General features: G+C 40.1%; 2 protein-coding genes across 2 annotated transcripts in view; both read left to right on the top strand.

Annotated features, from left to right (window-relative positions):
- Nucleotides 1-3,665, top strand: part of jam3b (junctional adhesion molecule 3b) — a 47,433-nt gene extending 43,768 nt beyond the window's left edge. The window contains exon 10 of the mRNA XM_058627876.1: nt 413-3,665. Within this exon, the coding sequence (XP_058483859.1) occupies nt 413-448 (36 nt within the window). The 3' untranslated portion in view covers nt 449-3,665. The remainder of the gene's footprint in view (nt 1-412) is intronic.
- A 2,959-nt stretch (nt 3,666-6,624) lies between these two features.
- vps26bl (vacuolar protein sorting 26 homolog B, like) lies at nt 6,625-14,745 on the top strand. Its single transcript, XM_058627725.1, has 6 exons — nt 6,625-6,998; nt 9,356-9,512; nt 10,176-10,340; nt 10,586-10,761; nt 10,866-11,008; nt 12,258-14,745. The coding sequence occupies exons 1-6, from the start codon at nt 6,776-6,778 to the stop codon at nt 12,396-12,398; spliced, it is 1,005 nt and encodes a 334-aa protein (XP_058483708.1). The 5' UTR covers nt 6,625-6,775; the 3' UTR covers nt 12,399-14,745.
- The last annotated feature ends 740 nt before the right edge of the window (nt 14,746-15,485 follow it).

Below are 15,485 nucleotides of genomic sequence, written 5' to 3'. Positions count from 1 at the left end.
TCGGGGTTAGGGTTAGTGCGGCTGCTGCTTTCCCTGCCTGCGTACTGTATATAGCACCATATATATTTTATCTCTTACCAATGTGTATATTAACAGTAATTTACACTGACTGTCTGTAAACAAGAGAAACAAGCAGTAGCCATGGTAACAATTAGGGCTACCAAAGGGCTGTCATCTAAGGCCTTTTGTCGACTAATTGCAGGCACGTTGCAGATTTTAATGAAAAGATGATAATATTCAGGAGCACAGGAGCCACCAGTGTGACTCATGTGCTTAATTTGTTCTATTCCTGATTCCCGCTCTGCACACAGAGATCAAAATCTCTGCTAAAGTACGGGAAATGGTGCGCAAAACATTTTTATCCGGAGTTGTTAACGGTCGTCCTCTGTGTGGCTCTGCCGCTTCTCCGCAGGGGGATTTCCGACACAAGTCGTCATTTGTGATCTGAGGTGGGAGAGGATGAAGAGGGGGGCACTGTGCTGAGTGAGAGACGGGACACGTGGGAGCGCGCTCCACACTGTCTGACCACGGAGCCGCCAACAGTCCACGCTCTCAGCGCGCAGCGCGACCGAAAGCCCAGCGACTCGAGTTTGCCAAAGGTGACAAGACCTCACAGAACAACATGTACAGCTATTGCACGCGTAGGGACTGGGTTGAGTTTGTCAACTCTCATCACCACCAGCTGAATTGTTTTGCTACATTACGGAGCTCTAGACAGTAACTGCATGGTTTTTCAACACCGATGTAAGCGGAGGACAAAGAGGCATATCTCTCTCTCTCTCCCTCTCTCTCTCTCTCTCCCTCGCTCCTCTAAAGTCACTCTATCCATGACGTGTTTCTACTGTAAAACTTTTCGCTTCAAAAACTCTTTGTCATTTGTATAACGTTTCTTTTTCTACTGTTGAAATTTGTCAGACTATTTTTGATGGAATATATTTTAAAATGCCTATAGATAAAGGTTTACTTTTTTAAATATTTGTAAAATACTAACATGTGTTCTTCTTTTTTTTATGATTATTATTATTATTATTATTATTATTACTATTATTTGATTGTGGATTGAAGAAAAAAAAGAGAAAAAAAGTGTCGTACTTTAACCACTTTGCGTCCAGCATTTACACGTTTGCAGTCTGAACAAAAAGAAAGAGGAAAAAAAAAAAAGACTTGTGTTAGCATATCATGACGTGATCGGCAGTCTTATTATGTAATGTCTCAACCGGGGCGAGGGGGACGGGGGGAGCGCCCGGTTAGTGTCGCGATAGACCTCCATGTGGGTGTTTGTAGATAGTCTTAGTAAGAGGTTTTGAAGAGTGCCAGTCAAATGCTGTGAAACACTGTCCACAATCAGTGCTGCGTCTTCTTCGTTTTAAGTGTCCTTCTATGCTTGTTGTCGGTCTTGTATATATTGAACCTGCTGTCCGAGATATATAGTTTTGCTATCACACATTTATGTTCAGTATTTCAACTATAATAATAATAATAATGATTAAAAGATAATAATAACAATAATTATAATAATACAGGGTTTGCGAGTTAACCTTCCAGATCCAGAACAAACAAACAAACATTGGAGCTACAACCAAACTACTCACATCTACTGCGGTCAACATTAACCCGGACATTTTAATCCCACTAAATTGGAAGCGTTTGGAAACACTGCTGGCTCAGTTTTGCTTTTTAAAAAAAAGAGATGCTTGGAAGCGCAATGAATTACCCACATTTGCTCCCTGATCTTCACTTTTTATTTATTATATTTATGAGTTTTTTTATCAAAAGTGCTGTTAACACTCAGTCTAATGAAACTAACCTGTTCTCTTTTATTTGTTCTGAAACAAAACAACTGCAGAGAGGAAAATCTAAGAGCTGTTAGCGTGTTTATCGTGGTATGGACCGTTCACACGGAGACACAAACCAGAGCGAGTCTTTTAATACTCGACCCAAAGAAGTAGATTAAATTGTTTTCTGTTAACTCCAAAGGATGCACCCAGTTGTTTTTCTCTCCTTTTCCTCCATATTATGTTCAAACAACAAAGCTGGAGTGAGAGAGAAAAACAACTGCAACAGCAACTCCAGTCACCTAAGCAGCTCCCATGTTTTGGATGCTCCCATGTTTTGGATTCTTTGCTTACACGCATCATTTTTCCAGGATTTTTTTAGACGCTGCGTGTGAACGGCTCCTCACTGTGACATGTCATCAGCGCCGGGATTATTTAAAAACTATAATTTAAGGTGCCAACCACAGCAGGAGACACACAGAGGAGACTCTCTCTCTCTCTCTCTCCTCTGACCTGAATCCTTTATGAATTATTTTCTGATGCCTCATGTGTCTAACTCATGCTTAATTAGAGCAGAGCTGGGGTCTGGAGGGTTAACAGTGTTTCTGATTGTACATAGATTATTCTTTCTCTCTTTCTCTCTTTCAAGATTATGTAAAGTGGTGAACATGTAAAAAAAAAAAAAAAAAATACTATTGGAGGCGATATGAAACTCTTACCATTTGTAATACTGAAAAAACGTAACATTTTTATCATCATTCGTAACAACAAAGCCACCAGCTGTAATCTACAACCAGATTTTATTATTCCAGAGAGTTTAAGACAGCTCTCAAATTCTTATTGAAACAATTGAATTAACTAAAACATGACTTTTAACTATTATGGTTCGTGGCTAAGGATCAAAGCTCAGTCTCAAACCTACAGATTCTGCACATTAACACGGAGAAACCGTTTATAGCAGAGGGCTCAAACTCAAATTTAAGCACCATTTATCAAAACAAACACTTTTATTTTGAATTTTGGTGAAAGACCATCAGAAATATTGTTATTTCGGTATATTTTTCTCCAAAAGTTGGGACGAACTAGACACTCGGTGGTAGTTTGTGGTATTGTTTACTTTTACTGGCCTTTTCTTTTCAAGCAGCTGGTGTGACAGTTAAATGGTAAAATGTAAACCGAGTATCAGTCGTGGTAGAGACGATCAGCCCGACGTTTGCACATAGTAGCTCATCCTTCTATTTTTTTCATTCTCCTTAACATGTTCAATCAACCAAGAGATGAAAAAAAAAGTACCATTAAACAAATAAACCCAGTTAATGACCTTTATTCCTTCTTAAGTGCTTTTAAAGCAGCAGCAGCAGTCGTTTGGCCGTGCTCTCTGAGAGGAATGATGTCACCACAAATCTCCACTTTTTGCTTCTTTACATATCTGCAAATTTGTACATAGTGTTGTTGTTGTTTTTTTTCCATAGATTTGAAGGCGCAGACATGTTCTAAACCAGTAGATATAGAAATATATTAGTGCCTAATAATATAGTGTGAATTATTTTTGGTAAAGATATAGAATATGGTACTAAAATATTAGGCTTAAAAAAGGAAAGGAGGGTGGTGGAAAATAAAGCCTTTCCATTTATAATGATCATTCAGTTATGGCTGGATGCTGATAGTGATTCTAATATTTGCGTCACACTGTGCGCTGGTGTTAAAGGGCACGTTGGCCTCTACGTCAGCGCTCGCCGCTCATCCTGTAAACAAAAAAGGTGATTATTCTGAACGGCACTCTGTGAAGTAGAATGTTTCTTTACGGCTTGTTGTTTTTCTTTTCTTTTGTTTCTTTTTTTTTTATTTTAATTACTCAATTTGTGATTAATAAACTCACTTCCTATGTTACTGGAGACGTGTGTGTGTGTTTTTGTTTTTTCCCCTTTGTGTGGATCATGTGTCAGTCGCACAGTGTCCACACTGTGAAGGTCCATGTGACGTCCCACTGAGGGCGTCTTTGTCGATCCGCGGCTCTTATCTTAGTCCGAAGCCATTTCCATTTCCTGCCCCACTGAAAACAACTTTCTTGTTCTCTTCTGGCCGCGGTGCCAACTGGCAGCGCGTGTTCCTGGATAAGGAGCTTTATAGTCCATGAGCTCAGCAGGGATGATGATATATTGCCGTTTGCGGCGGAGCCAGCGGATCATTTTCTTTTAGTCAGAAAAATCGAGTCAAGCTCGCTTCACCTTTGGCTCAACACGGGTTAGAAAAAGCACATTAAAAAAAGAGGTAATTTAGGCCTTTGAGCCTGATGAATCACGTCAATTCACTTTATTTTTTACACACAAACTTTTTCTTACAGACTTTCTCGTTAAAGCGGTTCAGTTATGGATTATACGACATGTGTTTGGAGTTATACGAGCTTTTAGGCCAATGAGATGAAAAAAAATGCAGATCTGAGGTCATTTTTTTGTTCAGTTTCTCTGCACCACACACTGGATTAAATATGTGAGGATTCTGCATTAATGAGGATGTGTGTGCTGTATTTTGTTACATAGATAGATGTACTGTACATAGATTAAATGACATTTAAGGAATCTTAAGTCCTCATTAAACGCAAATGTTACTCCACTTCCTGTTTCCAAGAGAGCTAGCTCCTCCAGAGACTTGTTTTATTGATGATGAGGAAACAGGTTTGGATGTAAACTTGCTTGCTGATTTCTGTCCACTAAGCATCATAACTCCAGGATTGGCTGATCTCCAAGTGTCTGACTGCATCACCCTCACCATAATCCATCTTCACTGGCTCCTAGTCAAGTCCTGCATCATTTACTAAATGCTCCTCCTCCTTCTCCTCCTCACCTCGGAATCCCTCCCCGCCCTGGGGCCCCAGTACCTGTGTGACCTCCTGTACAGCCGATAACCAGGAAACTGCAGTCTATATACAAGGTTTAGCTTCAGGTTCAGCCTGTGATTCTACAGGAAGTGAGTGAGTGAGTGACAGGTGGAGCCATGAGCCATAAACGAGGGTCCAGTTAAAGCTTGTTGGTGACAATACACCGTCCCATCCGCCCTCTATGAGCAGCCTACTACATCACATCACATCAAATAAGATTTATGAGTCAGGTCAAAAACACAAAGGCACATCAACATAAAAATCAATAACAAAAAAAATAGAAATAAAACCGTACTATAGCAACATAATAGAACAGTAAAATTGTTAAAAACTGCATAGCAAGTTTCCGAGTTGACTATTTTTGAAAATATACACATTCTAATTCTATCCCGCTGTGAACACATTTTTTTTTTTTTTGCTGTTATTTATTGTTTTATTATATGTTATTAATCCCTTAGGGAAATTCCTTCTCTCCATTTTAGTCATCCTCTAGTAGAAATCTTGTACACACTCCAATCACATACCATGGTACATACAGCAGAAGAGTATTTCTGATTTTCCTCCCAAGTACCCACAGAGCGTACCACTGGAGGTACACTTACCACAGTTTGAGAACCATGGGTATAGATCAGTATAGAACTTAACTTTGTTTATAAGAAGTTTTTTTTTTTTTCTTCCTTATATCTGCTGCAGTCAGACTCACTGTCCCGTCTCCTCTTTTGCTCTTTCCTGGCGCGTCTCGTTGGAGACGTCATGATGCGAGTAAAACAGCAGCAAACTGATCTTTTCTGCAGGGAAACAGCAGCATCAGCTCGTTCATCAGCCTTTATCAGACATCATAGAGACATGTGCTCCAACCTTTTTGTGGCCTGTGCTGGAAACATTTGCAGACAGAGCAAAGAGAGAGAGAGAGTTTGACACCGAGGAGGAGAAAACGGTACACGACAGAGGGAATGTAGAGAAATATCACGGTGTGATGTGATGTGATGAAGTCCAGCTCCAGCTGCCCCCCCCCCCCCCCCCCCCAAACCCCGGCAAAAATAATTGGTCTCAGTCATGTCAGGACAGCGGGAGGGACTGCGCCTGTTGAAGTCATCCTTTCAAATATGAAAGAGTAGTAAAGTTCAGCCATGTGACTCTCAGATGTCCCAGCATGAGACAGTTTTTTTTGTTTTTTTGTTTTTTTGACTCCCTTCTCTATGAAATGTGAGTCATTTTGGTTGATGCCTGAGGGGGAATCATTTAACTGTTGTCATATTTGATCGTAAAATGACTCACAAAGGGGAGGATTGACTTTCAGAAGACGACAAGAACTAATAACAACAACAGTTATGAATCTGCTCCCAGAGGAGCCACATAATGAGCTCTCTCTCTCACACACACAGATTACATCATAGAATGTGTGGCTTCATTATTCATCAGTTTACGCTCATATTTAACTGATGTTTACCTACTTTGAAATATCATATTGATGATTACGATGTGTATTAATTTCATTCTCTGCATGAGTTGGGTGTAAAACTACAGATTTTTATTTAAAGGTTTATGAGTTCACCATACTATCAAGAATTAAAGGTCCAGTGTGTGGTTGACATCTAATGATGAGACTGAAGATTGTAACAAACCTTTTTAACTCATCCATCACTTTCCCAAGTGCATCATGAACCCTTCAGCTTCTTTAATGTGAATGTTTCCTAAAAAATCAACATTTTCTCACATTTTACATTTAAAATCCAGGGTAAAAAGAATGAAAAAAGAGTTTAAGAACATTAATAAAGCCTTAATGGAAAAAGGAGAGCAAAGCTTCTCCACAAGTGACACAGTTGAGTCGTCTCCTGTTGTGATTCAGCTCTGCCCTCTAGTGGAGAGGCAACGTCATCACACAACATTGACGTGCCGATACACACTCCACACCCCTTGGTGGCGGTAATGGACTAAAATGTTGTTTGTCAACAGCCATTGAACACCACGAAGAAGAAGAATCTGTGGGAAGCTGTGTTAGCTCTGCTCATCTCCGCTTCTCTCTGCTCAGCAACAGCTACAGCAACAGCTAACACAGAGCTGGGTCTCCTCCTGAGTAGCAGCAGCAGTGACAGCAGCGGCGGCAGTGACAGCAGCAGACATGAGCTTCTTTGGTTTCGGTCAAAGTGCGGACATCGACATAGTCCTGAATGACGCTGAAACGAGAAAGAAGGCTGAGCACAAAAGCGAAGACGGCAGGAAGGACAAATATTTCCTCTTCTACGACGGAGAAACAGTGTCGGGCAAAGTCAACGTGACGCTCAAATACCCGGGAAAGAGGCTGGAGCACAACGGCATTAAGATCGAGTTTGTCGGACAGATAGGTGAGCGACTACACGGGCCTGCGTCACACACACATACACACACACGCACTGAGCCAAAGTCTGACATGAGAGCTTAAGCAGTTGTAGCTACAGGCTACACTCACTCCGTTGACTTTATTTGACACATTAGTCTGCATAAGTAACTTTACACCAGCCAACAACACTGCACTGTTCTGTATTATTAATATTGTACTGTAGTCACTGTCACAACAACTGTCAGTTTGAAGCGCCGGGTCTCGTGACAGACGTACGTGCGAGCTAACGTCAGCTGACGCGCCAGCCATTGGCTAGCTAGTCTGATCGACCTTTGACATTCAGTTTTAAAAAAAATGTTGACAGTAAACAGTCACATTAGAGCTTAGTCTTTCGCTTTCTAAGAAACAATAAAACACACTAAACTGTTGCATAGCGTCGGAAGCGTCGGAAATCAGCTGCTGTTAAAACCAACATGTTGCACTAAATTTAACTAAATTTAAACCACTGGGGAACATTTTATTGTTAAGCAACATTGAGACAGTTGTTTCAGTGCTTCTTTCTTCGGGTTGTGCAATGTAAACAATAGGAAAACAGCAGCGTGCTGATGATTCACTAGGAATTTCTGGATTACCGTTCATATAAAGTGCGGTCCTGAGGAAGGGAGAAGGGGAGAAAATTACGCTGGCAATTATGTCACAATATTATGCTTATAATAAGGCTGCACAAAATCAATTAAAACATGTATTGTGACATAATTTTCTTCAATATCAATATGACATAAGATGTATATGTGTGTGTGTGTGTATATATATATATATATATATGTGTGTGTATATATATATATATATATATATATATATATATATATATGTGTATATATATATATATATATATATATATATACATATACGTATATGTATATATAAGAGGTGGGAATCAAAGGCAATGCACGGTCAACAATTCCAATAATATCGCGATACAACGGTTCTGTGATAATCAATAAATCGCAAGACAATCATATAGCGATACATCACGCTCTCTGTCTAACTGAAGAAAACAAAAACGTGCAGGATTTTTCTATTTATTCACAACATAGAGAACAAAGTGCATTAAATCTATGTATTGGAACATGGATAGGTCATCTCTTAGAGTAGCTTTCTACACCATTATCCCGCTGTGAGCTGCCTTGTCCTTCGGTCAGGTAACTTTCCGCCCCAAGTTTCCCTCATTCATTTGAGCAGCACCGCTGTGAGGAGACATGAAGTAGCGACACCTGGCGAGTGAAACTGGCAAGGGACTGTTAGGAATTAGGAATTAGCTCCACCTTGATTCACTGTCATTTACTTATCTCCATGTTAGGTCTCCAAATGTTTGTACTGTTTATCAGCCATCGTGTGGTGGTTGCTTTAATTTGATCCTTGATCTTTTGAGTTTAAGCACGTCCATAGAAAATGCTGTGCCAAGTTTGATATTCCTCTAGAAGCCGGTAAACTTTTAGATCTGACACCTCGTGATCCACAGACTGAGGATGACTCACCTTGTTTGTTCTGTCACACATTTCAAAAGCAGCACAGGCAAAAACAAAACAAAACAAAACATGGGATTTGCAGGAGGCTGATAGTGAGAAGAACTATTTAGATGGTCCTTAGGGACCTGTGCTTTTTTCCCACTGCTGTTTTAAAGTGCGGTTTATAACAGTGATCATGGATCTGAAGTGAATACTTCCTGGAAATTCAAGTTGCACTGTGTAAAATGAGTCAAGATAGAATCAGTTTACTTCAACGTGAGGATGCGTTATACAAACAAACAAAACAACATCAAGTAAATGATTTGTCATTTGAATTCTGTAAATAATTTCACAAAGGTTGCACTGTGAAGAAAGTCACAAGACCTGCGTGACTCCATGTATCTACAATTCCTTTTACAATCTAAAAATGGTAGGTTCAGTTTATTCACATGGAGTTTAAAGTTTTGCTGCAGTAAGAGCGGAAGTTCCTCTTACTTGATGTTTTGTTTTTTTTAACCATGAATGCATGTTGAATGTTGCAGTCCCTCCAGTTCCCCTTTTTATCCTCACCACCATCTGTCTCTGAGTACATCTAAGTGCTTTGAATGGCACAATGACGCTCTCACTTAAGACTGGATGTAGCATGAGGGCCGGTCACAAAATTACTCATCATTATCTAAATGATGTTTCAGAATAAAACAGCTGTGAGGCATTACACATCCACACAGGGCAAGATGAAGCCATTACACTCATCACATCCAATCAAAGCTGTTTGCAGCTGTCAGCTTTAAAGGAAGAGTCTGCATAAACGTCGTGTTCATCAGAATATGGAGAAGTGTTTTGCTGTCTGATGCTGAGAATGTGTCTCTTCCAGAGCTGTACTATGACAGAGGGAACCACCATGAGTTTGTGTCTCTTGTGAAAGACTTGGCTCGGCCGGGGGAGCTGACACAGTCACAGACATTTGACTTTGAGTTCACACATGTAGAGAAACCCTACGAGTCTTACACTGGGCAGAACGTCAAACTACGGTGAGCTCTGCTATGTGTGTGTGTCGGTGTGCATTTATACAAACTTACTTAATTAATAATACATAATTGTTCATAGCATCATTCACATTATTTGTCTTTTCCTTATTTCATATTCCTTTGCTACCCCTCTACTTGTGTTTATTGTTATTATTTTAATGATGTAGCTCTGTAGCTGCTTGTAGCTTCATATTTGAGTCTGTTTAAACTGGAATCGACAACTTTTTTTGCTTAAAGTTATAATAACTCACAGAGAATTGTGGTGATAGAAAAATGACACATTTACATTGATCCCTTATAAAACTTGCATTCACTGTGTCACAGTACAGACTGATTTTTGCTTAATGTTTAACTTTATTTATAGATGAGTTTAACGTTCAGATTTTGTGGCATGCAGAAAAGGATAGAAAACAAGAAAGTTAAGATAAAAAATAAATGGAAGTGCAATAGTATTATTATGAATCAATATAATTAGATATTAAAAATGTAGCATCAAAATTCTCTTCTATATCACTTCTATATCATTTGTGGTCAGTCACAATCTCAGAATTTCAAGGTTCTTTGTATGTGGCTTACCCTAACCCACTTTAGTGTCGTAGTCTTGTTTCCTTGCCACATACTGTCACGGCTCGTGAGCTAATGTTTGCATAATGTTTGCACTTCCAGCTACTTTCTTCGGGCGACAGTGAGCCGGAGACTGAATGATATCAGCAAAGAACTGGACATTGTGGTTCACACACTCAGCACCTATCCAGAGCTCAACTCCTCCATCAAGATGGAAGTGGGCATCGAGGACTGTCTACATATCGAGTTCGAGTACAATAAATCAAAGTAAGCCTAAGCAGTAACGTGCATAAAATGGAGCTGTGATTCATTTATAAAACTGTTCAGTTGGAAGTGACCGGTTTACTTATTCAAAACGATATAAACTGGAACAGAAACTGTAATTTGAATAACGCCACAAAATAAATTAAGTTATTCCTGGAATTTGGGATCTTACCCGTTTGCTCAAAGCAAGATAAAATGAAAAAAAGTCATGTGTAAGTATGACAGATTGTGTCATTGTGCACTCACAGGTATCATCTAAAAGACGTGATTGTGGGGAAGATTTATTTCCTGCTGGTGAGGATTAAGATTCGACATATGGAGATCGATATCATCAAGCGGGAGACCACAGGTACGGGACCCAACGTCTACCACGAGAACGACACCATAGCCAAGTACGAAATCATGGACGGTGCCCCAGTCAGAGGTAAAGAGAAGGGTTGTTTACTGTTGGTGGTCCAGAAACAGTGGGTTTGGCTTTGTTGTTAACTCTTTCTGCTATCTGCTCCTCGTCCTCTTCCTGTCCCTCAGGAGAGTCCATCCCCATCAGGCTGTTTTTGGCAGGCTATGAGATGACGCCCACCATGAGGGACATCAACAAGAAGTTCTCTGTGCGATACTACCTCAACCTGGTGCTCATTGATGAGGAGGAAAGACGTTACTTCAAACAGCAGGTACACACACACACACACACACACTACTCTGCCTGTCTGTAACCCTGTTTAATGTGGTGTTGTCAATCTTGGCCAGAACCCACTTGGAAAAGACAACTTTAATCTTAATTACACTTTTCTAGTTTTAATAAAAGTTATAATGATCTAATAATAATAATTAGAGATGAGCCTTTATACCCTTGACAGAATACCTGTGTGTGGATGACTGTGAGACAGGTGGTACGGTGAAGAGGCAAGAAGTAGAGGTAGAGAAAATTTAAATACCTGGGGTTAGCCAATCCAATGCAATGGACAGTACACAAGACGAGTATCAGGAGTGGGACAGAAGGATAGCAGCAAACATTAAGGTCAACCAGAATGACCAGGATGGACAGGATCAGAAATGAGCATATTCGAGGGACAGCTCAGGTTGAACGGTTTGGATTAAGTAAGACAAGCAAGGTTGAGCTGGATTGGTCACGTGCAGACGAGGGATATGTGGTTATATTGGACTAAAGATGTTGGAGGAAAAGAGGAAGACCACAGGGAAGGTTCATGGATGTTGTGAAGGAGGACAGGACAAGGACAGTTGGTGTAAAAGAAGAGGACACAAGGGATAGGGCAAGATGGCGGCAGATGATCCGCAGTGGCGACCCCTAAAGGGAGACGCTGAAAGAAGAAGAGGTGTCGGATATGGTCAAAATCACTGGATCTGTTATGAAAAAATGGGATTCATAAACCTAAAATATTGCATAAATACTGTAAATGACTAAGCACAGAGTGTAAAATGGCTGTGTTGTTAACATCTTAGTAGGTTAAAAGATGTGGAAGGTCTGTATCGACTTTATATCAGTTTCAGTAGATGACTAAGCTTGTGATATTGGCCACAAAAAAGGCGTATTGACTCATCCTGTCCCTACTGAGCCTGCTGGTTGCTACGAAATCTCAATCATTTCAGTCCTGACACTCAGGAACTCTCTCCCCATTGATCTTAGACAAATCCAAGCTTCTTTTATATTTAACTTACTTGGTTTTAACTGTTTGAAACACAAATCATAAAATAGGTTGAATATCTATCTAAAAGAGTGTTCTCATACTTGCAGTGAGAGGATTTTCTTTTAGTTCTTTATACCACTGGGACATGACTTTGCTACTTGTTACCTTTCACTAACAATCTTTATCAGCGCAGCTGTGACTGACCAGTGCCAACACATTCCACCGTGCCAGTACGTGTTTGTCGTTTGTGACGAGTTGTGTTGTAACGCCGCAGGAGATCACTCTGTGGAGAAAAGGCGACATCGTGAGGAAGAGCATGTCTCACCAAGCGGCCATCTCCTCCCAGCGCTTCGAAGGCTCCTACAATCCAGACAAGACGCTGTCCCAGAGCAACGTAGAGGACGACGACAGCTAAAGCCCAGCGTGCACTTCCACCGCCTGTGTCGTGAGTGTCTGAGCGAAGGCAGTGCAGAGGCTGTCGGCAGAGTCTGAATGCACAGATCGGTTTGTTTGCATTGAGATAAAAATGCACTGCAGTGTTTTTTGTTTTTTTTCCACAACGTGTGTGAGTGAGTGAGAGCGTGAGCGAATGAGAGGATTTGAAATATGACCGCGTGTGCGTTTTGTCGAGGGAACAAACAGTCAGACCTGGTTAAAGCCTTGAGTTACATGTAACTGTGAGTGTTTGTTTTAACATCCCAGAAAAACCAGCTGGGTGGAGTTTAAAGCCTCAAGACAGATTAGACAGTATCGGCTCATTTGTCATCATGAACTGCAAAAATATTTTGTTTATAACACAAGTACAACGTGACGCAAACTCCACCTATTAGATGCACTTAAATCTCATTTGCAAGTACTGTTGGGCCTATACCTTTAATTAAATGTGTGTACGAATGTATAGAGCGTGTCAGAGAGCCACCTCGGGTGTTTTTCTAAACGCAAACCTTTCCCTCAGTCCCTGCTTATTTGGCTGGACGATTGCGCTGCAAGTTTGTAAAAAAAAAACTAAAAAATATATATAAAATGTCTGTCTCCTCATACTAATGAGACATTAATTAATTTAAAATATAATTTTCCTGCTATTTCCTGTGCTGATGAATAGCTTCTTTTATTTAATTTTTTCGTTTGTTTGTTTGGTTTGCTTCAGAAAATATAGGAATGCATTTACATATTTGAATAGGACAAAAATATTTTCATACATTCCAAGACTCTCATCAGAAATGATCATGGCTACAGAGTATTTATTTTTGAACAAAAAGAAATCCATTTTAATACAGGATTTAATATGTTAGATGTATTATTAGGTTGTGGGCCAGTGTCTGTGATGTGCGCGCACACGCACACACGACACTGTAGTGACTGCTGTGGGTTTTTTCTTTCATCCTTCCTTCTTCCACTCTCTGATCACTTTCTTATTTGCACTATAATCTCACTCTTTCTTAATAACCTGCTCACTGGACTTGGGACAGAATAAAAACCAGACTCCACATCCCTCCAGCATCACCTCCAGTCTAATAAAGACAGTATTACACCTGCGCTTAGGGACAAAGCCGACGCAGATACTGATTGTCTGTTGGTGACGCAGCTCTGTGCCTAAACGTTAGTTGCCAAAACATTTAAGTGCAATACTACAGAAATATTGAGGAGGTAAAATGGTGGTTTCACATACATAGTGTGGGGGGAAAAGTGAATGTATGAGTAAAGCTAAAATTCAGAATTTGAAGAATCCCCAACGTACACGTACTTGTAGTAAAACGAGTATAATCAATGTTTTTACCTTCCCTGTATCTTGTCTAGATCATAGAGTCCCTGTGCCATTACATCCTTTGTTTTCTTCTTTATTAGATTTTATTGTCCATACTGGGTAAAAAAAAAAAAAAGCCTGTTGCCCTAACATTAGTACAGCCTCAGCCTTTTGCCTGACATGCTTCTGCCGTGCACCTTTTGCAAAAACCCTTCACTGTGTCTCATAAATGATTTAGACATTTTTATGTTGCACGCCTCTCTCTGCAGCGCAGTCAGGTCAGACTTTTCACTGTTGTTGTTGTTGTTGTTAAAACAACACGTCTCCCGTCACCGGAGTGATGTTCAGGTATCTGCTAAAATATGGACAACTACACCCCACGCCTGCGGTGTGTTGATCTGAGCCAACAGGAAGCTTTTATTCAGGTTAACGGAGCTCGACGGAGGAGGTTTGGACATTGTTATTGATGGTGGCTGAACTCGCAGCTGTGTGTGCCGCTCTGCAGAAACTTAATTTGCTTTTAAGAGACTGTATGAGAAGTATTGTGATGAAATGGGACGTGCTCTCTGGTGTTATCAAAGTTTGCTTTAATTATTAATTACCCCATTAATAGGGCTGGGCAATAGTTCAATAATATTAGTTGAAATAAATCAATAGGTTTGTTAGATGTGCAAACAACATATAGTTCCTTTTAAATGTTTTGCCTCGGGTTAAGCAAGTGTTTGTTTTCTGTCCACAAAGAATTTTAAAATCACAATTGACTGATTGCCCAGCTCTACACATTCATTTACTGCACCCTCCTCCCTAATTTGTCATTCTTTACAAACTGTTGACAAAACAGCTAGGGCTGCAACGAATGATTCTTGACTGATCTGTCAATTGTTTGGTCAGAAGTAAAATGTCAGAAAATGTTGATCACTGTTTACCAAACCTGGAAATTATGATTTTGAACCAAAACAACTACTCGGTTTTAGTGATTTTCTTTATGTGGAGCAAAGAAACCAGAACATATTCACATTTAAGAAGCAGCAGAATCAGAAAGCCTGTTTTAATTATTGAAAAAAAACATGCAAACTGATTACTAAATCAACTAATTTGGTAACTGATTAATCAAAAACTCAAATAATCGTTAACAAATAACAGTGCCATTGAAATAATTGACAACACAAAGCAATTTTTAAGGCAGACAGTGCAGCTGCTTGTGGGTAAAATGGAAAGACATAATGTTAAATTCATCCAGAGAGACAGACTGATGAATGTAGTCACTGAATGTTCAGAGAAGACTAGAAAATGGAGAGATGAGAGGAGAAGTAGATTTTCTCCTGAGTTCAGTTCAGTCTGAGGATGAGCTGAACATAGATGGACTGTTTGTGCATTTGCACAGAAATGTAGTGAATGGTTCCTTGGCTGCCTGTGCAAGTAAATACAGTTCAGTCCCTACAGTGTATAAAGAACCACACAATTCATATTATCATGGTAGAACATCATGTTATCGAGTTCATTGAGAGGCAAACACAAAAGCTGCATTCAAACGTGCGCTGAACCCCCAGAGATTCTCTGGATGGGCTGCGTGTGTGAACACAAATATCTGCCACAGTCACGTCAGACATTCTCCAGCGATTCCACCGCTTTAGTGAACATGTGTCACACATGCTGTGTCGCTCATATGTGAACAGCAAATTCCTCCAGGTAATGCCTGGTTCCAAATCTCTGGACGTTACCCAGTTTGGGTTTCAAAAATGGCTACAGTCGTACTAA

This window comes from Solea solea, chromosome 4 (assembly GCF_958295425.1).
Source record: "Solea solea chromosome 4, fSolSol10.1, whole genome shotgun sequence".
NCBI classification, from domain to species: Eukaryota; Metazoa; Chordata; class Actinopteri; order Pleuronectiformes; family Soleidae; genus Solea; species Solea solea.
Note: the sequence above shows the minus strand (reverse complement) of the source record. Positions and strands in the feature narration are given on the sequence as shown.